Raw genomic sequence first — 23,740 nt, 5'->3', positions numbered from 1 at the left:
CAATGATGCATGCACGCCATTATGTCCGCTTGTGAGGTACAGAGAGGCAAAGCAACTGCTAGACAGATATACTTAGGAGTATGCATGCATGAAGTGCTGTGTCTGAAGTTAAAGGATACCGCAGGGGTCTCACTAACATACCAGCAGCAGCAGCGGGCATGTGATTCTGCGTACAGCAGCGACACCCTGAACCCAACACCACCTGTCCCGTTCTCGTCTCAGAGACGGCATGTTCCCTCCTTTTAGGTCCTGGGGTGGGAGGCAGGGAAGAAGCCGGGTGGAGGGTGAATGGTTGGCTGGGTAGGCAGGTGACTTGACAGCCCAGACCCCCTGATCTTGTCCGAGTCTGTAGTGAGCAAGAGATTGAGCATTCAATGTCCAGCTACAGAAGCCCGGCTATTTCATAATCAACACCCGCTGCGTCGCCCCATGTCAACAACTTGTTGCCCACCACCTGAGACTCCTTTGCCACAGGCGGCAGAGAGGCTGAAATAAGACAGACAGCCTGTGCAGGCGGACAACAGGGACAAGGAGAGGAAGGTTTCCATCATGGAGAACTTCCTGAGGGATAAAGATGTTTGGATATTGGGGAGTGTGTGTCTGGTGGCCACGTTTCTATGGCGGCGATGGTGGAAATTATTCTCTATCAAGAAGAGAGGAAGTACCACACCGTCTGCAGACATACAGGTAAAAACAGGTCCATGCACCTGTGCTACATGTGAGCAGGTGAATTTGGGAACATGCCAGAGGTTCATTCAATCTGAATGAACAGCAGAAGGGTTGTAAATAATGTCATAAATCAACAATCTTTATTGTACTCAGCTGTCATGTTGTGGATTATGGCAGAGGCCGACAAGTTGCAGGCCTGCATGAACCGGAAGTAATGGATGTTATCACGTTATCACCCGCACTAATGCTGTCTTAATACCAAAGTCAAACATTCTTCATTTGGCAAGTCATTTTGATTAACCAAATTAACCAGCTGTTTTAGGTGATTGTTGTCCTTGCCAAGGAAGTGATGTTGTCCTGTTTGTTTGTCTGTGAGGCAGCAGGAAATCTGACAAACCTGTTGATATGTTAGAATGAAATCTGATAGAAAGTTTGACCATACACAAAGGGACAATTACCTAAGTTTCTGTATATTGGATCCAGTAATTTAAAGGTAGGACCAGTCATTCTGGAAGAAAAAAGTTGATTGTTGAGTCTTATTAACAGGTCGTCAAATAGGCTACCAATACGTTGGCAACCCAAAGCGTCAAAAACAAAGACATTTGGCAATCTAGAACATCAGTTTTGATGACCTGGGAATAAGACTCAACAATCAACTATCTTTCTCCAGAATGACTGACTCCAGCTTCAGGATTTCTTAACATTGCAACTATGGCCAGTTTTGAACAATTTCCCTATTATTCATGAGATATTAAATTTACTTGAATAAAAAAATCTGGTGGTTGTCTATTACAACGCGTATTGCAATGCAGATCTTTATCATGAGCACCCTGAACACTGTCATGTCAACATTGTCAACTTTTTACTCTGCAAAGAGAGAGATCTTTAGAGGATTGTGCAGCATTGGAATGTGTAATTATTATCTGACTACTATATAAATCAGTGAAAATATTGTTTTTTCTGCATTAAGGCCTTCAAATCGCTGGCTAGGGGAGCAGAGAAGTAGCTGGAAGGATTGCATGTAGGTGGTGTGATTATCATATCTTTGACTTTGGAGAGAAGACCCTGGAATATCTTAGCTCAGCAATGCTGGTGTTATCTGTGGGTGGCCTAGTGTCTGCTTTCACTCTGAGAAGAGGAGTTGTGTTTCTGGTGATGTGAACAGACTAGCATGTTTCAGGACTTTCCTTCCCCTGTAGAGCATTATTGACTTATCAAGTCTGCGTGTTTAGAGTACAGCTGTTTTTCAGGGATTTACTGTTTACTGGCAGTAAAAAAAATCAGCTGAGGCATCACAGGCATCTCTAGCATTTCTGCTGTTGGCCTGAACTGCTGAAGTGCACTAAACATGATACTTAACAACAATGCAACAACAATAGTCTTTGGCAAGCAAAGCATCCATCTGTAGACAGTCAGTGGAAAACATAACAGCATCATACATGCGTCACACACCAGCAATGACATCTAAATTCTGTCCAACAACACTTAAGTCTACCACTCCATTCGGACGAGCCTGTGCCCTCTACACTACACATGCCGTGTCCGGTTTAAACCAGTTTATTGTGTTAACATAATCCAGCGGGAAGCAAATGTAATTGACTCCTCATAAAGCGTGAGAGCTTTGAGCAGTTGAAGCCTGTCAGTGTCAGCTCAATATTTTTATTAGTCTCAGTCTTCTTGTCTCAGCTGACAGTGGGCTTATTACTGCGAGATTTATAACTCTATTCATCATTTCTATTATCCAGGACAGTTTAAGCCAAACGTGTCAACATGATGTCAGTGCTGGTTTTAAGATGAACAAAAGTGAGATCAGACTGAACTGAAGGGACTCAAAGTAAAGTCTGAACTTTGAAGTGAAGCTTTTTGAAACCTGGGGGCGGACCAGGTTAATCCTGCTTAAGTGAGATCTGTCCAAGGTGCTGAAACAACACTGCTCCTAACTTGACCTCTAATTAACTTTCATCACTTTAACTCCATTTGTGTAGCCGGGTTTCATTCTTGCCAAAGCCACACGGGAGCTTCTACAGTTGAAGCTGTGAGAATTTTCTTCTTCAATTCCAGGTTTACACAAAAGGCCTGCCTGCAGCATCCTGGAAATAATATATTAGTGTCAAAAAACACCAACTGACCTGGCCTGTCACTGAAATGGTGACCAAGCAGAAAAGCTCATGTTTCTGTGAATCTTTGGAGGTTTATGAGGTCAGATTGAGCTTCTCTATATTCTATTAAATGCTTTGTTGTTTTTGTCCATGCAACAGAAAGATTTATGGTTCTATTTAACTCAAATAACAGTTTTAGTAACAGTTCATTTAGTCAAACACAGTGTCTGAATATGGATTAACTCCATCAAAATACAACAGATTCATTACTGCATATTATCATTATCGTATCTTTCTTTTGCTTCAAGGTAGACAATAGTCTACATGTTTACTTTTACGTTTTAATTTTGCACACAATACAGTACTGTTTTTAAAGTTGTGTGTCATTTATATGCATATATGTGTATATATATATGACTGTTCAATCTGTGTGGAGTGCTTATTTTGCTTTTTGTCTTAAACCTAAAATAATTATAACTTTATCATCAAAATCCTGTCGTCAGCATGTCTTAGACCTGGGCCACACAGTATACAGACAAATGGTTTTGTATGAGGCTTGTACATAGTAAACTGCAGCTTGTGCTAATGCGTGTGAGCATGACTAACGTGAGAAGGGCTTCTCCTGCCTTAGATTCTCACACTTACATAGCTCAGACTAAATTAGCACACCAACAAATAGAAGAGGGATGGAAGAACAGAGCCAAGATAGTTTCATGTTGAAGACAAAAAGGGACATTCAGGGGTGAATGTGTGTCGGTGCTGGGGGTTTTATAGATCCTGCAATTGACAGATACATCACATTTTGAAACTACAGTATCTCGAGTCCTTGATTTGAAGTATTTTCTGCAGAAACGTGATGTTTGGGCAGGACATTGAGAAAGGAGAAATTATTTAACTGAAGACCTTATGAAATGATCCCTGAAGACACCCTGTACTGAGACTGAATATAAATAAATTCTCACTACACTGGCAATTAATTGTCGGATACATTTTATGGTAGGATTTCATCAAAAATGGGGAACAGTAAAGCCTGTACTTTAAATTCAGGGCTTTAAAGGAACATTAGTGGATTCAGTGTTGATGAGATTGTTAATGGGTGCATCTTACTCCTCAATATATGAGAGTTAGAGTGTTGCCAAGACATTTTTGTGATTCCTAGAAATATGTATAATGCTTATAATAAATACTGTGAACATTTTGACATGACAAGAAAATCATATTCAGATCAGTAATTAAATTGGTTACACACTGTCTGTATATTGTGTAAATTGAAGGAAAGGGGGCCTGCAATGATGTTTTTAGTCTTTTTAAGGGTATATGGAACCTACATTTTACTTTAGATCCTCAGCTCTCATGACTTCATGTTTCTTCCTCTGTCTCTCTCCCTGGTATTAGGACTCCGGGGGAATGTGCTGTTTTCGCCTGAACTCATATGGCCTCTCGGAATGGTGTCCACTTTCAGCCGTTTGCATAACTCATTACCAGCACAGTGCTGATACATGGTGGTGGGGCCTTATACACACACACATACAAACAAACACACACACACACACACACACACAGACAGACACACACACGCAGTACACACTGGCCATTGCCCTGGCTAACTTTGTATGGGGAGTTGCAGTTCATCCAGGGAAATGATTTATTAGCGTGCCTCCGAGGGTCTTCCCTCAGATGAAAGACTTATCAGTAGAACGCTAACCGGAAGAGAGAAATAGAGAGTTTATTAGGTAAAATTTGATGTATAAACCCACTGCTTTTGAGTTGAAGCGGTTAAAGGAACAGGTGTTATAAACATCAACATCAGCTGTTTTCATGCCTGTCTATGTTTACTGTAACTGTCCCTATAAAATAAATCATAAATAAATCTTTTCTTTAAAGCTAGCATTACAGGAATGTTATGTGAATGGGCAACAGTCATATTAAATTCATTAATAGCAGGACTATCCTCTATTAAAGACAACAGTTATGATAAAGTGTGCTAATAAGAAACCTTGTGAAAGGACAGCAACACCAGGGTAAAATATGCATTCACCTCCTAGCTAAACGTAAGTATCATATGTTACTGTGGTGGAAGTCAGCAGCACGAGGCATTATAATACACACTTCCAAAAATAAGCTCATGAAATGAATCCCGACTTTGTACGTTGCCAATGCAAATAAGTAGACGCAGCAGCCATAGAAGCAGGGCTGTGTCTGAACAGTTATTGCTGTGAACTGTTTGGTTCCCTAAAAAAAAAAATCTCACAGCAGCATTGATAATAATATAATAATACATATAATATGATGCTGCATAGTGTCGTAATACTTTACTATAGTAAAAGTAGGCTAATCATGCAGTTAGCTATGCTATCAGAACAGGCCTATTATAAGCTATAACGGCAATACAAGTATTGATGCATTATTATTATTATTGAGACTGATAACAACAGCAGTCCAGTAGTTTTGCTCATTTGCAGGTGTATGGTAAACTGACATACACCGGACACTTATGGTTGTTTCAACAGCATTAAAATGATTTCAGCTAGAAGATTGAGCTACATATGTATGTATTATGTATGTATTAGGCCAATTTAAATGTTTCTAAAACAGTGGTTATACCGTTGCAGTAGCTCAGTTACCAGAGGTCAACTGGTTCACAGTATAAAAAGATAAAATTCAAATGTGCCTTATTGATTTGTTTGAGATACAGAAGAGTAACAAGCACAGCACAAACATTTTGGTGAACGCATTTACCAGCATCGCCAATCGTCAAATTCATTCATTCAAAACAAACACTGTGGTAGAAACAGAGAACATGGAACAGATCTCAAGGAAGGGTGTGACAGTAAGTACGAATAGTACAGCAGTACAAAGACTTTTTGATACTCTTTAGACCAGCAAATCACATATTGCATGCTAACTGGAAGAGTTTGCAGAGGAACAGTGCAGCTGCTGCAGCAGTGTGGAGTGTGGAGAGCAGAATCAGTTTAATTAGACCACTTTTTTCAAACGGTGTACTGGATATATGTGCAGTGCAGTGTGAAGAGTAGGTCATCTGTAAATGTAGGAGTTAACAAGATGAGGCATCACTCCAAGATAGTAAGCAAACACAGTGTTTATTAAGTTAAAGGGAAACCCCACTTTTAAAGTTTAAAACACTGAATATTCAAATTGGTATGCAGTAATAGGAAGTCGTATTTGCAGTAAATCAGCTAAAGCACACAAAACGTTTGACATTTAAGGTTTTATGGGAGTGCAAAAGCAGTAAATGAGAGCAGGATGAAATTAACATGAATTGAAGTTCAGGCCAAGATAAAGTCACAGCTGGCAGTCAGATGGATATTTGACTGCAGGTTCTGTTTATGATCTGTCACCATGTCCAGTAGATCTAACATGGCAAACATTGACTAGTTGGATTCTTGTGAATACGTGTGTGTAGAGGGTTAGTAGGTCAAGGTTCAAGGTAACTAGAGAACAGCTGGGTGTGACCTTCTACCACAATGCTGTCCAATAGCTTCCAAATTCCCACTTAGTCATCAGCAGGTTCTGTGGTTAGAGGGGGACTCCTGGGTCTGTGGTCCTCTACCGCCGTCCAGTGGTAGCAAGTCAGAAATGCAGCTCACATCCCAACACCCATCATCATAAGCTACCAATGATTGATAAAATTTTAGCCAATTTACTCCCAATCATATACACACTGTCAAATACTGCTGCATTGCTTTGATGAGTTACATTACAGGACTTTATATGTTGTCAAAGTTATATTACTGTATACAGTACAGACAGCGCAGTACATTTATAAGGCCTCCCATGCAACTATTGTTGCACATATTGATTGATTTACAGTGCAAATTTTCTAAAAAGACTTTAAATATCAACACAACATGTGACAACAAGTGATAACATACAACATAAACACACATACACAACTGAAAAGGGACATAATAAATAGGACTGTGCAATTAACTAATATATTATTGAAATGGCAATAAATGGCAAGTGCAATATGCAAATTACAGAAGCTTCAATGTTTTAGAAAATGTGTGACAGCATTATAATGAAGTACTGTAGTGCTACAAAATCTTGTTCTTCAGATTTAAGAGATCATGTTTGTTTGGTACAGACCCCAAACAATTTTATTTTTTATCATTATGATTTTAATAATTTTTTTCAGTGAAAATTTAATTTGTGATGCAAAAATTATCAATCTCACACTAATCATGAATCATATCTCAATATCTGTGTGATGTTTTCCCTAATAATAAACAGAAATAGAATAAAGATTTATTCTTGTTTATCAATACAATTCTTCACCTCTTTATTAAATAACTTTATTGATTTTCATAAACCTTTATTCATGCAGTCATATGCATTCATTCCAACATATATTTGTCTATTTTTAGTGTTGATGGATTTATGTATTTGTTTAGCAGCATAGTGTGCTCACTACTACTACTGCTTCACTCTACATAATGTTGAGATTATTGACTTGCTAACATGAAAATGTGATGTCAGACAGTAAGAATCTATCATAAATAATTTTCTCTTTGCTCATCTTCCTCTAGAGAGGTCAGGCTCAAAGGTCAGTATTAGTGCTTTGCTCAAGAGCACTGCAGCAGGGTCCTAACCACACAAATGTTGATATGTTCATGTTAATAGCTTTTAGATTAATTCATTTTTGGGCCTGTTTGCCTCTTTAAACACACATTTTAGATTAGATTATTTTTATCCAGCTGCAAGTTTACACCACCAGTTTGTGCTGACACTGTGACCCTGAGAGATTGAGTGAAACATGAGATCCTCTGCTGAAATTCTCCACTAAGCTCTGCTGGTTTGTGTGTGTGTGTGTGTGTGTGTGTGTTTTGGGGTGGTGGGATTTCCACAAGGTCAGAGGTCACCAAAATCCTCTTTCAAACACTGGTCCCATCACTCCCAGTTGTCTTCACGTTACATAACGCTCATGGTGAGCAGCAAACTCATGATAACGGAGGGAGGTTTGTTTGTGTGCATGCATTTAGGAGTCACATACTTGTCTAGCTTATATAACATATTTACAGGCTAGACTTAATCACCCTCCCCAGCACAAACACATATACACACATGCTTTGCTGGCGTCATGTAGTACCTCTATTCCATGAAAGGATTTTTTTTTAGTGTCCATCCGAGGTCATAACAGAGAGCTGAACGAATGTTATCACAGCAGCTGAACTGTGAAAGTACAGTCTGTCATCAGCCAGCGGTGACACAAGTAGGTTTGTCAGATAGAAAAGCAGCAGGTGGAGCTACAGAGATAATGCTCAGCCCTCTTTTCGTCCCACTGGACAACCATCCTCTAACAATGATGGAAAAAGCACAAAGGAATTATTACGCCATAAAAAGATAAATTTGACGTAAACTTTTCAACCCTGCAAAACCTCCCAGTGATTCCATCAATAACATTGCATGTTGCAATATGGGGCACTGTTCAGACCCAGAGCAGATAGCTTTTATGTGAATTCTAGCCATGACGCCAAGATAGCAAATCTGTCATGGGTGAATTATGGGAAAATGTGCTTAAATACATTGTGGAAGATATGTTAAATATTTCCATTTCATGTAATAATACAGCTATAAAAGCATGGTGTCATGGGTTTGTACATGTCAGTAAATACTGTACATCACATAACTGAAAAAACTCCTATAAAATGTGAATAATAAAAGCTGTGCATACCGTAATATTGTTTCTCCTTAGAAGCCTGTATTTGTTGTTTATCACTAATATACACTGGCTGTTAAAGACATAAGACATTAAGATAGAGAAATTAAAGTATTTAGGCTTGGTGAATTGCTTTCCAGTCGTCCATGAGTTTAACTACCATGAGTGTTTGGCATTTTGGTGGCCATTCAAGTGCAACCCTCTCGTGTTGAACTTGGAGAATGATGAGGATCCTTTGAACGTAGTTATTTGAATGCAATTATTTTTGGTCCCAGTGAGGCTTTGTAGGGTGAGTCATGATGATGGTATGATAAAATCTTTGTGGGTAGGGATGCCATATGAGGGGAAACCCTGGATGATTCAGGGGGCCCCAGAGCTGGACCAGGGCCCAGTCAGAGATCAGAGAGCTGTCACTGAGCTGTTGTCAGGTGGACCAAAATTTCTAGTCTATTACTAGGTACCCTTGGTAGTCTGCCTCATTTAAGGTGTAGGCGCAGGTTCAGCTCGTGAGTATACAGTCCTATAAAATGAATCACATGTAGGGCTGGGTATTAATGCTCTATAGTGAACGGACATAATTAAAGATTTGAATTGACTGAACGTTATCTTAAATTCAGCAAATTTTACATTTTTTGTGAAAATTTGCCAATGCACTATTTCATTTAATTTCTTGCCAAGTACAAACTTGTAGAGGAGTAAATTGGTTAAGGCTCGAAAAATGGAAATACACAAATAACTGAGAATTGTACTTTAAATGTACTCAGAGTTATTTTCCATTTCGGCTTTCATTGCTTGCCAAGCTACCGTACTGTTGCATGTGGACTCAGTTCACTACAACAGCAGCAATTAGCTGGCAGCACACGTTTGTTGCATGTCACACAGTCTATTATTGTGACTCTGTTGCATTGACGTTGTTCAGGCCATTGAACTGGAGTAATATTGGATTACTGGACAGTCTGTGGCACTAGAATAAGCATTATGTATTGTCTGTGTCTTCCTGCTGTGTAATTCTATATGTAGTGAGAGTGGAGAGGCTGTGTTAGTCTCATTCCTAAACAGTGCTTCTATACCACACTGGCTCTCATCTTACCATGTAACCTTTTCTGAGTGGGGATTGCAGAGATTGTCCAACAGGGTACAGTTAAACCTTCCACTGCCCTCAGAACCAGACCCGGACTAATCAACCACCAACCTGCTCCTTTCCTCAGCGCTCTCTTTGTTTTAGTCATCTAAATTGAGTGTAACACAGTGTTTAAGGCCGCACTAGTCAATATTTGTATATGAACAATAGATCAAATGACCATATGTAATATGAAAGTTGTCACTTGTAGAGACACACCCAGAGAATTATCTCTACAGAGCATTTTAGCGTCTTTCAGCTCATTATTTTGGTTTGACAGCCCACAACTTTACTGTTCTGATTCACCCTCACCACTCTAATCAGCCTTGTTTACCATTTATTTTGAACAACAAACGACAAAGCTGGCGACTAGCAGCCAGCACGTGAGATATTTTCCTCAGTAGGTGTTGAAGACCATAACAGAGCTAAAAGGAGAGTGAATACTGGACCTAAATGACTCCAAATGATGGCTAATGTTGCATCGTGAACACTAGATGTGTCAGTAGGCAACTGCTAACTAACATGTTTGCCATTACTAACTTCATAAGCTGATAATATGTACTGTTCATAGCTGGTTCCACGACCCCCAAGTGATGTTGAGGAGTTGTGGGGAGTAACTACGAAGGCCCTAAAGTGCCCAAAAGGAAATATTTTTTATTAAAAAAATAATAATAATTTACCAAAGAGAAAGAACCCACATGAGTTTGTTTTATTACGATTAAACAGAAATATTAATACTTACAATACTACACAAAAGATGCAACTGTAAACTAGCTTTCTTTAAAAAAAAACTAAGGAGAAGCCAATCCTCTAAAATTACAGCTTTAATTACTTTAACAAACTTTAACAATCATGTACTCCCTTTAACAGGCAGGAACACTACTTCAGGTAGAGAATGTAACACAGCTCTCGTCTTCAGACACAGACACACAGTGTGGACACTGGGTCCTACCGCAACTCCAATCCCAGTTTACATAGGCTCAGCCCTAATTAGTAAATGGGAGACGAGAAGAACCCAATGTGAGAAGTTTCTTCTTTTGTCATAAAGACAGAAACAGTTACCTGGCGGATGTCAGTTAAAAGCAGTTTTTAGTAAATCTGAACTGCAGAGTTTGTGGATAATGGCTAGTAACTGTGATTTTGTATTTGGAGAGAACAATACTGCTTGTTTTAAACAAATGAAGTGGCCCTTTAAATCCCTGGATAGTAGTATGTTGGACTGGCAGTTCTGACTAAGAAAGGCATCGTATTAATGTTTGCTGCATTGTGAAAACTAATTTCCTGATCAATGATCTCGTTTGTCCAATCAGTAAACAAACGTGTATTTCCACAGTATGTCCTGTACTCTGTCTGCACTTGCACAGTGTCCTCTTTCATTCTCACCTTATAGTAAATTGACTGGGGATATGAGTGTTAAACCTGACAGCTGAAGAGCTGTCTGTACTGGGAACAGTGCTAAGGGACAGAGCGTAGGTCAGGTTTTTCCGGTGTTGACAGATGGTTGCCAGTATATAGGCGCCGGCGTTTTGTCACCCTGTCTACTCCAGATACCACTGTACTGAGAGGTGGAAAGGTTTGAGGTCAGTGTGCCCAGTCAGACACGTCTCAATAAGTGTCAATCGTTTGTATGTGGTCGAACTTATATGTATCCATGTCCATATCTGTGTCAGTTCATCTTCTTAAGTTCTCAGCAGCAACACACGTGCAATAGGTTTCCTCTCGCACAATCCCCTTCTTCTTTGTATCAACAGTTCTTAGGTGTCAGCGGTATCACCTGTTTCCTGTTTTCTTCCGTTGTCTAGTCCCTCACGTTGCATGGACAGTCAGCCTATATTGGGAAGCCTGTCACCCCACTTCCTATTATGGCACAATGTAAAAACTGTATAGTTCCACATAGAATCTGAAAACAAGATCCATGTTGAGCAAAATATACTGTATACTCATGCTACTACACTGGCTGAAACTTTGCAGGAGGTCTTAATGATCAGATTCGGTGGTCTTCTGTTTTTTTTATTGGCTGTACATTTTATTTGTTTGTCTTGCTTTTTACAGCGTCATATTTCAGTCCCAGATTCTTGGGATTCTGACACCTGACTGAAGGGCTTTTGAAGTGTCTCAAATGTCACATAGCGATCCTCTCCAGCATCTCCCCCTAACCCGCATCAATCCCCAACTGCACACCCGAGCCCTCAGCTCTTATCACTGGCCACTCAGTCCCTGACGTCCACAGGGGGCTGCACTTTAATTTGGAGGAAAGCCATTTGCTATTCTTAAAACTCGTCTCTGTGGCGCAGTGCTGAGGGAGAGATCTCTGTTCTCCCTCCACTTCTTTTCTTCTCCCTGTGGCTTTGTCTTGGTAGTATGGTTTATGTTGCTGCGGCCACTGAGACTGCATGAATGTGAACGGACCTTATTAGTGGGTGAAAAGTTTTTGCTGTTTGTAAGGACATCTCCTGTAAATCAGTCATGAGCTCCAGCCTTGTCAACTCTTTGGCCAAAGTCTACGACCCTAACCCTCTTCATGGGCAGAAGCCCGGTGGTAGGAAGCTCTCACTTAATGGATCAGACAAGTCACTAGCTTCTTCATCTTCATCATCACCTTCCTCCCCCCATGAAGCCACCCTGCGCTGCGTGGAGAACCGGATGGACTCCCTGAGCTCTCAGATGGAGCGTTTGCTCAACATGCAGCAGACTGTTCTGACCCGGCTGGATGGCTTGTCCCAGGACGTCAGGGGAATGGGTCGAGATCTGGCCTCTTTGCGTGAAGAGGGCCACGGGGGTAGGCGTGGGTCTGGGTTTGAGGTGTGCAGGGAGCTGCGTGGGGCCGTGCAGAGGACCAGCGAGCGGATGGAGTGTCAGGGACGCAGGCTGGAAGGTGTGGAGAAGCTGGTGGAGAGCACCCAGCAGGTGATCAGCTTCATTGGGGAGGTGGTGAAGAGCTCCAGGCTGGTGGAGTTGCTGTTTAAACAGCCTGGAAACAAGGCTTTCAAGAAGGTGAGAGGTTTAACAGCATTACAGGGTTCTCCTGCAAAAAGTGGACCAGAACAACCTCAAAATTAAATGTCTAGTTTGTTCTAGTCTGTTTTCTCCAACATTTGAGTACTTTGAGGAAAGTTCTGTTACTGTGTAACTTAATGGCAACATAGTGAAAGGTCTAATTGCATTGTGATCATTGTGGCAGACGCATTAAGTTCTGTCTGAGAGGTTGCTAATGACATTGGATGACTTTTGATGGATTATGTGACCTGTTGGCACATTATAAATAGCTGGCTCTAAAAAAAGAAGATTTTGAAGATAAAATACAAACAGTGCAACTTCAACTGGGTCTTAACATGTTTTTTAAGTTCCTTCTTAAAGCTGCTACTCATTCCTCTTACTTCTGATATGGCTCCTATTATTAGCTCTACTGTACTTCCACATGTTGTTCTTTGCAATGTTAAGTAATTTTCCTCTGTGTAGGGACTGTCTGAGGTGTAAATGATAAGAGTCAGACTGGTTATCTTATCAAAACCATGTCTGTATCAGCAATGGGTAGGACTGCAGCTGCACAGCGTCAGTTTAGCACTCGCCTGGCCTGTTCTGAATAGGTGACATTATTACTGCTTTGATTAATTAGATGGGCTGTTGCCCTTGTATGAAGCCACACATAGTCTGCATCACACTGTGCATGTTTGTTATTCTAGGATTGGTGCATAGCTTCTTTTGCAGAGTATATGTCTAAGTTTGTGTGTGACATGGAATATCTTACGTACTTGAATTCTGCTGATTCACAAGCGTTTTTTAGGAATGGGCAAACAGATTTATTACACCAAAAAGCCTCTGTCAGACACATTAAATGACTGTAGTGGATCACCTGATTTTTTTTCTTCTGCCATTCTGTAAAAATATCAGTTTCAAAATATTGATGGTGTGTTCTTTAATCATTGCGGGAAAGAGTGAATAAAACTGTTTCCTGTTTTGTGCGGCATGTCGTCTGCTACAGATGATATGTGACCTTTCCTCTTTCTCCTGGAGAAGGCATCCGTCCCCCAGAACATCATACTTAAGTTACGAGGGCAACCATAGAAACACTAACAAACACTTTAGCTTGCTCTCTGGCTACTGTGCAAATGGAAACACATATATGACTACGCTGTTCCCATCAGAAAGCCGACTCCTGGCTCCATAACCTTAGACTACTTCTGACCCCTTTTACGGGTAAAAAAGAACTGTTGCAAATATAAGAGTTTGTTCTTTAAATTCTGGTTCAAGCCCATGCCTGTCACTGTGAGGATCCATTGTCAAATGCTTGTTTCTTCTTTCTACAACAAGGCAAAGGATGACAAGGATAAAGCAAAGCTGAGCCTGAAGGGCTTAAAGGCCCAGAAGAAGAGAAGACCTCAGGACACGTCAGGTAGGCTCAAACAGGAAATAACACACTACTTCCTATCCCCTGAGTTTATGCAGAAATGTCCATCTCTGTTCTCCAATGAACTGCTGGAATAGTATAATAATACTGGATTTTAAAATTTAAGTTAAAAAAAATCTGATGATATATTTTACGTATATATAAACATAAACACATAAATTAAACCTAAAATCTTGATATTAATTAGAATTATTAGGTAAATACATACTGAATGGGACATTTGACAGTGTAAAAATCGACTTGTTAGTGCTCTCTGGTGGACAAACTATGCAACTGTGACACTTTTTTAAAGTAACTCAAACCGACTGTTGCATTTCTGTACTCAAGTTTCTTGTTAGTTGGCAGCCGACACATACGTACCCCACTACACATAAGAAGGTAATATTGGCTGATACATTGGTCTGGCAAATATTGTTCTAGCTTTAATGTGGACATCAGTATGGCATACAATACACTCACAGTGTCTAGGGTCTGCACATGGCTTTGCTTTCTTCATTTTCTCTGGCTCAACTTTTGCTAACTTTACATTCATCATGCTAACATTATGTTAGTAATAATCTAAAATACAGCAGAATATAGGAATTTAAGCATCATTTTAGAATCAATCAATTTGGAAAAGCAGGGGATCACCAAAGTCATTAAGATTTATCCTTTGGGCACCATGGATGAATGTACCAAACTGTATGGCAATCCATTCAATAGCTGAGAAAGTTCACTATGGATCAAAGTGGTGGACAAACTGACTGACTAATATCGCCTTCCCTAGTCTGGTTAAAAATGTAATAGCCTCTTTGTTTGCTTTGTTTTTCCCATATCAGACACGCCCTCGCTGAATGAGCCTGTGCTGCAGGAACAGGTGGAAAAGCTCAACAGACAGAACACCGAGCATTCCCATGGAAAAGCAGAGGCCGACAGTGAGAGGGGCGAGGACAGGGGAAGTGGAGGAAGAAGACAGGAGCCTGCTGAGCTGATCCTGGACGGACCACACACCTCTGCCGCCCAGTCAGAGGAGAGGAAGAAGGCAACTAAGGAGAAAGAGGAGGAGGAGGGGGATTTCTTTGAGGAGTCAGAGTCAGAAGAAGAGCAAAAGGCTGAAGATGTTAGTCTAGAACAAGCTGGAAAAGTGGAGGATGATGGGAAGAAAAAGCACAGTGTCGAGGCAGAAGAGTCGTCAAAATTAGAAACAGCCTCAAGTGCAGATATCTGCAAGACCTCCCTCCTTCCACAGGAAAGGTATATCTCACAAATCACAAGACTGTGTGTCAGTATTGTGTTTACTTTTATTTCGTTTTTTACATTTTTATGTGTGCAAGTCAGAGAAGTCAGTTAAGAGCCAATTCTTCATGAGAAGGAAACAAAAAATAAAACAAAACTGAATTAAATGAAATATTCAATTTTTCCTTTTATGTTTTATTAACTGTGTAGCTCTGAGGAAGTCGGCGATGTGGCCACTTGCAGCAAGCGTCGTGTCACAGAAGAAGACCTGGTGATGGATGACCTCAAAAAAAGCAGAGTGGAAGACAGTAAGGTGGAAACTGCTGATGGACAGGTGGTGGAGGGGGGCGAGCTGCAGGCTTCCAAATCTGATGAAGCAAAGGCAGAGGCGGAAGAGGAGGGGAAGGAAGGAGAGTCGGCATTGAAGGAATTTATTATTGGTGAGACATTTCACTTTGACTTTGCATGAATGCATCAGAAACAATCTAAGAAAACTGAACTGGAGTTCCAGCTTAGAACACTGAGATCATGTTCTTGGTTTTAGAGAGGTTTTTGCAATTTGTTTTCATGTCTAACTTTCAATTTTGGTGGGAATGAGTTGTGGACATATGTTGGCAGAATGATGATTAGTGGCGACGTCTAGCCTACATTTATTTTGAAATTTAGACCTGGGCTTTGTCAAATCCTCTTGTGTATATGGTCTTATGTCACCATATAAACTTTTTATTGCTGTGTTGAAAGAAAATAACTCATATTTGTATTACAAAATTAAATTTAAGTTTTAGGGGTTCTGCTTTTTCTGCTTTTTATATGTTTTTATTATTATTATTTATTATTATATATTATAATATTATATATATATTATATATAATTATATAACATTTACATTAAAATACAACACTTTTAGTCACAAAGAAACATTTCTTCAGTCAAAAACTGTCCAAATAAAAGCCTGCAGATCAGGCAAAACAGATTGTAACCATAAAAGATGACCTATCTTGGTTGTAAGCTGGTGACATTTGACTTTTTGTTCCTTAGATGTTGAAGCAGATCCAGTGTCATAACACCGTGCCTGTTTAAGCGTCACTAACACGTCAGTCGGCACAGCTGGCAGAGCAGATAATGAGACATTGGCATGTTGCTATTTTGAACCCTTTTGTTTCTGGGCCTGCGTCTCTGCCTCTGTCCCCGTTTCATACTGTCTGTTTTGCAAACTTTTTATTCATTTTGTCTATATTTCTTTATGCTTTCCTCAGACTCAAGCCCTCCACCGTTAGCACCTTTCGACCATCGCATCGTGACTCCCAAACCCCATCAGATAGCCACCTATTACACAATCAACAGAGACGAGGTCCTGGGAGGGTGAGTAAAAAGAGAACCACAGAATAACCAGCCCTTAACAGCTTATTTTTATTTCACTCAGTTACAGCCACAGACATCTGAATGGATTGGCCCTCTGTAATGAAATAACAAAGGATCTCACACCCTGTGAGGGGACGCCTAATAGTTTTTTCCAATACCTTTTAATTGCCCCCTAAAGGGCAGATGATTGCAGGCCTCATGGGGCAAAGCGGGTTAGGGTCTCTCTGATGTAATAGATCGGTGCTAAATCCTGCCTCTCATACTGGAGATTACCCCTCAACACGCAAGCACATGTCTCAAATCTCTGACATAATGGCACAGTATATAGATCTAATTTCTGTGTGAATGAAGAAGCTTATGATGATGACGCGTGTGTATAAGAAAGAGCTACAATTAATGGTTATTTTCATTATCAATTAAGTTACTTTACAATTAAAACAAAAGATTTTTGTGTGGTCTATAAACGTAAGAAAAAACTAACAAAAATCAATTTGCAGAGTTCCCAAAATTCATTTTTTATGCTTTGTCCAAAATCCAAAGATATTCAGTTTACAATGATATAAAACAGAGATAAGCAGAAAGTTCTTTGTTTGAGATTCTGGATCCAGCAATTATTGGGAATTTGACCATGGTAAAATACTTAAACAATTATTCAAAAAAATCTAAATTGTAATCATAATTTTCTGCGGATCATTGAGCACTAAAACAAGCGTGTTTGCTTTTCTTTCATTAGGGGACGTTTTGGACAAGTCCACAAGTGCATGGAGAACTCGTCTGGTCTGATGCTGGCTGCCAAGATCATCAAAGCCAGGAGCCAGAAAGAGAAGGTGCAGTAAAGATCAGCCAATGAACGCTGAATACAAAACAGAATCCTTGTTAAGCAACGGTATTGGGATGCCTGTTTCCCAGACAGTCTAATGGATGGTTAATTTTATCATTGCTAAGCACCATTAAGGATTACATTTTAAAAATAGACAGCTCAGCAGCCCAGAGGGCGTGGGCATGTGCCAATTTGTCAGCCTCATTGTGTCTTTCTTACTCTGGGTCATCTGAAAGAGATGTGGGAGAGGTCCGATGTCCGAGCATAGCTTTGTGGTTACATTATCATCTGAGATATTCAAAAATCTCGAAGCCGACCAAAAGCCCAGCAAACACACAGCCAAATCCTTGGCTGGCTCATGTTGCTATCTGTGATCATCAGTGACAAAAGTGACTGTGTTGGCAAACCCTGCTTGTCTGTCTGTATGCAGGGCTCAACAATAAGGATTGCCCAACTGCCCAGGGCAAGTAAAATGCCACTTTTAGTGAATCTAGTAACTCAGGCACTCATTTCAAGAATTGAACCACTTGCCCGACTGGGAAAGTGAAAAAGAACAATACACTTGACTCTTGACTTCCTGGCTCATATGTTTAACAGCCTTAAAGTCTTAGAAACCAAAAATCACTCTGTGTGTTAACTGACTCTTGTGTGTTTCTGTCTGTCTCTCAGGAGGTGGTAAGGAATGAGATCCAGGTGATGAATCAACTGAATCATGCCAACCTCATCCAGCTGTACGCCGCCTTTGAGTCACGCCATGACATCATCCTGGTCATGGAATAGTACGTCCGGGTACTTGCATGCGTGTGGGCGTACAGTATGCATTTTCACTTGTCAATAAAACAAAGTTACAAGCTCTTTGTTGCTGTAATTGTGTGTGTGCGTGTGTGTGTCTGTGCCGTAGTGTGGAGGGAGGGGAGCTGTTTGACCGCATCATTGATGAGAACTACAACCTGACAGAGTTGGACACGGTGCTGTTTATACGTCAGATCTGTGAAGGGCTGCAGTACATGCATAAGATGTACATCCTACATCTTGACCTCAAGGTAACCTCTGCTTCAATTAGTGATCTCATGTTATCGCAGTCAGTAATATCTTCTCATTTTACTGTCATATTGATAAATGTACAAGTTTTTCTCATTGCCATGCACTCTATTACCCATCTTTAAGTTAACTTTTTTCATTGAAAACCTCACTAAAATGTTGTTTCCATTATTTAAATACTCTATTTGTGTATAGTTCTAACTTTTTAGTTATGTTTAACTACTGTAAATACTCCACTGCAGCATCTTACTAGGATTAAATACAATAAAGAAATTGTTAAGACAAGATGATCTAACCTTAAAAAAATGTACTTATTATATATCAGACTATATATCTGTCTCTGACTTAATTGCACTTCTGTCTAAAGGACAGTAAAGAAAACCAGAGATTTATCTGTAATGGTTCTTTTTGTTCTTTTTCAGCCAGAGAACATTCTTTGTGTCAGCAGAGCCACTAACAAGATTAAAATCATTGACTTTGGCCTGGCCAGGAGGTAAAACTCCTCATCTATTTACAGTTAAAAGCTTTCATAACAGGGCCTGAGATATAACTCTTATATTTCTGCTTTTGTGTCTCCAACAGGTATAAACCCAGAGAGAAGCTGAGGGTCAACTTTGGAACGCCTGAATTTTTAGCTCCTGAAGTCATCAACTATGAGTTTGTTTCATTCCCCACAGACATGTGGAGCCTTGGCGTCATCACTTACATGCTGTGAGTTGTGGATGTTCATTCACACACACACATATATAAAAAAGACACACAGTAGCATTCCTGACCTGTTTCCTCCTGGTCCAGGCTCAGTGGCTTGTCTCCGTTTCTGGGGGACGACGACAACGAGACGCTGAACAACATCCTGGCCTGTCAGTGGAACTTTGAGGAGGAGGAGTTTACGGACATCTCTGACGAGGCCAAAGACTTCATCACCCTTCTGCTGGTGAAGAGCAAGAGCTGGAGGATGAGCGCAGCAGAGTCCCTCAGACACCCCTGGCTGTCAGACCGGAGTCTGCACTATCGACTAAATCAGAAGGTAATGAATGGCATTTGGTTTTTAAGATGCACTGTTAAACAGCTGGCCAATCAGAGCTCTTGTTTCTCCTCTCTGTGGGTTCATTTTTAGTTGGCACACTTCTTATTTCAGCTAACCGTCAAATGATAACGGCAAGACAAATTCTGAATTATCATGATAGGTAGACACATTTGCAAATTGCCACATAAAAAAACAAATATAAAAGCTTTAAAACTCTTTAGTCAATAGGTAACAGGACATAGGTGAGGAGAGAGAAGAGGGAACCCTGAGATGTCAGTGTCTCAGTCCCTTAGGCCAGCAGGAAACCCGCAACATTAAATGTTTAGGGAATCCTTTAAATAGAAATTAATTTATTCCAGTGGTTCCCAAACTGTGGGGCAGGCCCTTCCGCTGAGTCACAGAGCCACTGCAGGGTGGGCGTTGAAGGGATTTTTATTGTGGAAATGTGATCATTGTGATCTTAATTTCACTAAGAGTCAACTTAGATCCTTTTTTATTGGTTGCTTACCCTATCATACTACTACTTCTACAGGGGTGCACGACAGAAAAAGTTTTTAGAACCACTAAATTAATTAATTTAGAACTATTTTTTCCATTGATCAGTTGATTATGATGTTTGTAAATGGTGTGTTAGTGTAGACACCACATCTCAGGACTGTTTTAACTAAGAGCATGGAAGTTCATTCTTGACCTACGAAGCAATATGACAAAACCCAATCTCAAAATCATGTATTGATGGACTCACAAACCAGTGTTTATACAAGTGTTTGTTCCAGTGCCCTAATTGGAGTCCTCTCTCATTGCAGAAAAACAAGTGCCACTCCACACATGCTCCTTCTCCAGAGAGCTAGACAGGTAAGATTCTCCTTAGCAAACATAACAGTTGATTCATTCTCAATCTTACTCATACTTAAAATGAACTTGAAGCCTAAAATCTGCCCTTTTTTTCTGTTTACCTCCTAGAAACACTGTGAGGCCCTCAGCATGCCTTTTGACAATGTAGGGCCCTGGAGCCCAACACTGGACCAATGCTGCTGTACCTGTATACTGGATAACTACTCTCTGCTTCGCATCCTCCCGTTAGCTTAGCTCCTCAGCTTGTAGTTCTGGTCTGAATGGTGATAGAGAGCCCCGCAGGGAAACAGAACAGACATTTGTTAATGCTGCCTTCAAGGCACAAACCACCTGCTAGCATGCTTACCGTCCTGTGAGCACACAACCTCCGACTGAACCAGTGAGGACTCTCTAGATCTATGGTGGTGTGTAGTTTCTGTTGCTGCCAAGGTAAAATAACCACCTGTATCACAATGGGGAATCCAAAATATTAGAGACTAAAAGCCTGAATTACTTGTCACTTCTACAACTTCCACGTGAATCCCTGAAAATCAGCAGTTTAGCATCAAACAGACTCCTGTTTGCCAGTGATCAGTCTGTCATGTTGTCCTGGTATGTTGCATGCTTTGCACTTTTTGGCCTATTTCTTCAAGATTTAGCAAACAACGTTAAACAAATATAGACTGAATGCTATTATTATAATAATATATTTTTGTGAATACAGATTTTTTTCTTTCTTTTAATTTACAAGTCTTATGAAAATGTTATTAATTCTCGAACATAAGGTAAAAATATATGTTGAAATCGGTTGAAGTTGATTTCACACCACATTAATTTATTTTGTATATAACACAACACTGCATACTCTCATTCCCCTGAAAAGTGAGAACATCTCAATGACTGAATACTTCCCTGTCCATGTCAAATTCTCTGGTACATTTTCACTGTAGACTGGATTTCCTTCTGTATGCGTTAATGCCACTAGCTCACCTTTGCTTCGGCAGTTTGGAGTAGCCCTTTCACCTTCCATGAAGGCATAACGAACAACAACAGAATACTACCTATGAATGATTCATGTTTATGACTGAAGTGGATTCTTATGTTCATTTATTTACTGGTTCAACACCAGACTGTACTTGAAGTGCAAAGTTTTTATTCAAGATGGGATTTTATTTTCAGGGGAGACAAACAGGACTTCACTTAGTTATGCACATACTGTGTGGATGCACAGTTCAGCTTTATGGAGAGCCAACAACAGAGCGGAGGAGACACCAGTCGGTGCTTTATTGTCCTATTCTGCCTCAGAGATGGGAAGTTGGGTGAATTTCCGTCACTCAGTTGTTGGCTGTTCCATTTGGAAATGGAAAAGCTTTGTGATTTTGAATACTTGTTTATTTGAATTTATGATACTTTTTTTCAAGTTTTCTTCTGTAATGATGAGACATACATACATGTAGAATATAAATAAGCAAATAAATAAAGCACACTAGAAAACATTTGCACTCTTTCTCACAGTGTATTTCTTTGTATGTGACGTTGTGAGTATATACAAAAAAATGTATACTGAGATTAATTTTGACTTAATACGTAGGCCTATCCACATTCTGAAGTATATATTAGGTAGCTTATGTTTCATATTCCTGTATGCCCACACCAGAGTTGTTACAGTTTTGTATTTTTTTTATCAGTATTCAGTCTTATTTTGTTTTTTGTTTTCAATTCACTTCAGTTTCAGTTAGTTTCCAGAGTCGGTTTGCTTGTTTTAGTTTAGTTTTTATTAGTTCCACCTTAGTTAGTTTATTATAATAATATGGGAGTATTTGTCAAAATAGGTATTACAATATAAACACATTAACTCAGGTGGACATCCCAGTCTCAATAAACATCTGCACAAATTTGACAAAATTGACTAAAACTAAAGACATTTCCTGTATATTTTGATTTTATTTTGGTAGGTTATGCTGTACAAAAGCCTTGAAGATAAGAAGAAAAGCTGAAATCTGCACACATAAATTGCCAAACGCAGCAAAAGAAATATTTGGAAATCATGTTCCAGACGCAATAATAAAACTTCCTGTTTGGGTATCTTACCTCTAAAATAAAATTGGAAAATGAAAAAACTGGCATAATCAACATACGGATTAAATGAAAGTCAGGAAGAGCAGTGATCCTGCTTGTCCTGGCCTTGCTGTCGAAGATCCAAACCTCCTTTAACAACTGAGCTCCAAGCTACGTTCCCCTCAGTATCATTCACCTGGAAAAACAAACACCTCTTTGTGTATGGTGAGGGATTTCTGCCTGTTTTGGAGAGACAAAGAGAGTGTATGAAAGAGAAGACAACAAATGTGGGTCAAAGCAGAAATTCCTGGAGAGGAATATGAGGGCATTTCTCTCATCACCTGATATGCTAAGGCAGACGGTTCCAGTCAGTTTCCCAAGCGAGAAATACAATTTTTTTCCCCCCCATAAAAATACCACAGAACAGACTAGTTCTGGGTTCACACACATACATATATGCTGCATGGGGACATTTTCACATCCATTAAAATATCAGATTGCTGTCTCACAATGAACTTCATTTATCAGTGCAAATCAAACCTTTGAAGCAAGTGAGGGGCTCTGGGAACAGGGAGAGAACAGGAAATCCAGCTTCAACCAAAATTCAATTAGTTAACATAAATAATTTCACAACCTCATCTCAATTAAATCTCCAAGCTCTGTTTATTTCTGTCTGAAGTTTCAGTAAAATATACACAGACACATTCTTTCTCTTCAGTTGTAATGGAATAAGGAGCATGGAATAAGAAGGAAATGGGACACAAGGATATTCACGACTTGAGCACTTACATACTAAAAGATTGACAGTGAAGGCCAAAGCATATGATTGTCATCATTTTTATACACATCAAGCTGTTTAATGAGCCCCTGTGTCCTGTGGATGGGGCCCTTTCACCCTGAGACCGCTCCCACCAGGAGAGAAATATTTTAATGAAGTTACTCTGATGTTTTCCTCTTGTCATTTTAAACAAACTCATAGTCAACTAGGCCTCAGCTCTGTAATAGCATCTGTACTTATTGTTTCTCCATTTAATTATTGCATTTTTCCCTTTAATTGTCCCTCAAGTCTACATACATCTGCAAACGAGCATAAGGCAAGTACAATAACTTACAAGTACTGTATTTAAGTACATATTTGAAGTAATTACATTTTATATGCAACTTCTACCACTTCTACTCCACTACATCTCAGAGGCAAACAACATCTCCTATCTATCAATTTATCCATCAAAAGAGTATGACTTTTTCTGACAAACTGAAGAATTGTTTCAGTTCTCCTACTAATGTCTATTAGCAGGAAAATGTATGGTCACAAAGCTGAAAACAGGTCTGTTTTTCTGAATTCAAGAATAGTTGAATTTTTAGAGATTTGTGGTTCTCACAGGACAGCCACACAACAAACATATC

At 39.8% G+C, this 23,740-nt stretch overlaps 1 protein-coding gene across 2 annotated transcripts; it reads left to right on the top strand.

The window, feature by feature from the left end:
- Positions 1–229: 229 nt before the first annotated feature.
- mylk4b (myosin light chain kinase family, member 4b) lies at positions 230–21,782 on the top strand. 2 transcript variants are annotated; one of them, XM_035653962.1, is made up of 13 exons: positions 230–687; positions 13,880–13,961; positions 14,795–15,209; positions 15,402–15,631; positions 16,448–16,553; positions 17,287–17,380; positions 18,043–18,152; positions 18,275–18,416; positions 18,837–18,907; positions 18,997–19,125; positions 19,210–19,441; positions 20,248–20,296; positions 20,405–21,782. In XM_035653962.1, the coding sequence occupies exons 1-12, from the start codon at positions 550–552 to the stop codon at positions 20,290–20,292; spliced, it is 1,794 nt and encodes a 597-aa protein (XP_035509855.1). In that variant the 5' UTR covers positions 230–549; the 3' UTR covers positions 20,293–20,296; positions 20,405–21,782. The 2 variants fall into 2 exon arrangements, with proteins under 2 accessions (XP_035509855.1, XP_035509854.1); XM_035653961.1 differs by lacking the exon at positions 230–687 and adding an exon at positions 7,625–12,562.
- The last annotated feature ends 1,958 nt before the right edge of the window (positions 21,783–23,740 follow it).

This window comes from Morone saxatilis, unplaced genomic scaffold (assembly GCF_004916995.1).
Source record: "Morone saxatilis isolate NCDOM2014 unplaced genomic scaffold, NCSU_SB_2.0 Contig12, whole genome shotgun sequence".
NCBI classification, from domain to species: Eukaryota; Metazoa; Chordata; class Actinopteri; family Moronidae; genus Morone; species Morone saxatilis.
The sequence above is the reverse complement of the archived record's forward strand: the minus strand, read 5'-3'. Positions and strand labels throughout refer to the sequence as shown.

What these genes read in the sequence shown, in the direction of transcription:
- mylk4b (XM_035653961.1), top strand. Translation starts at nt 12,035, where the DNA reads ATGAGCTCCAGCCTTGTCAACTCTTTGGCCAAAGTCTACGACCCTAAC. An exon ending in AAGACCTCAGGACACGTCAG is followed by an intron (nt 13,962 to 14,794) that starts GTAGGCTCAAAC and finishes TTCCCATATCAG; the next exon opens with ACACGCCCTCGCTGAATGAG. An exon ending in ACTATCGACTAAATCAGAAG is followed by an intron (nt 19,442 to 20,247) that starts GTAATGAATGGC and finishes CTCTCATTGCAG; the next exon opens with AAAAACAAGTGCCACTCCAC.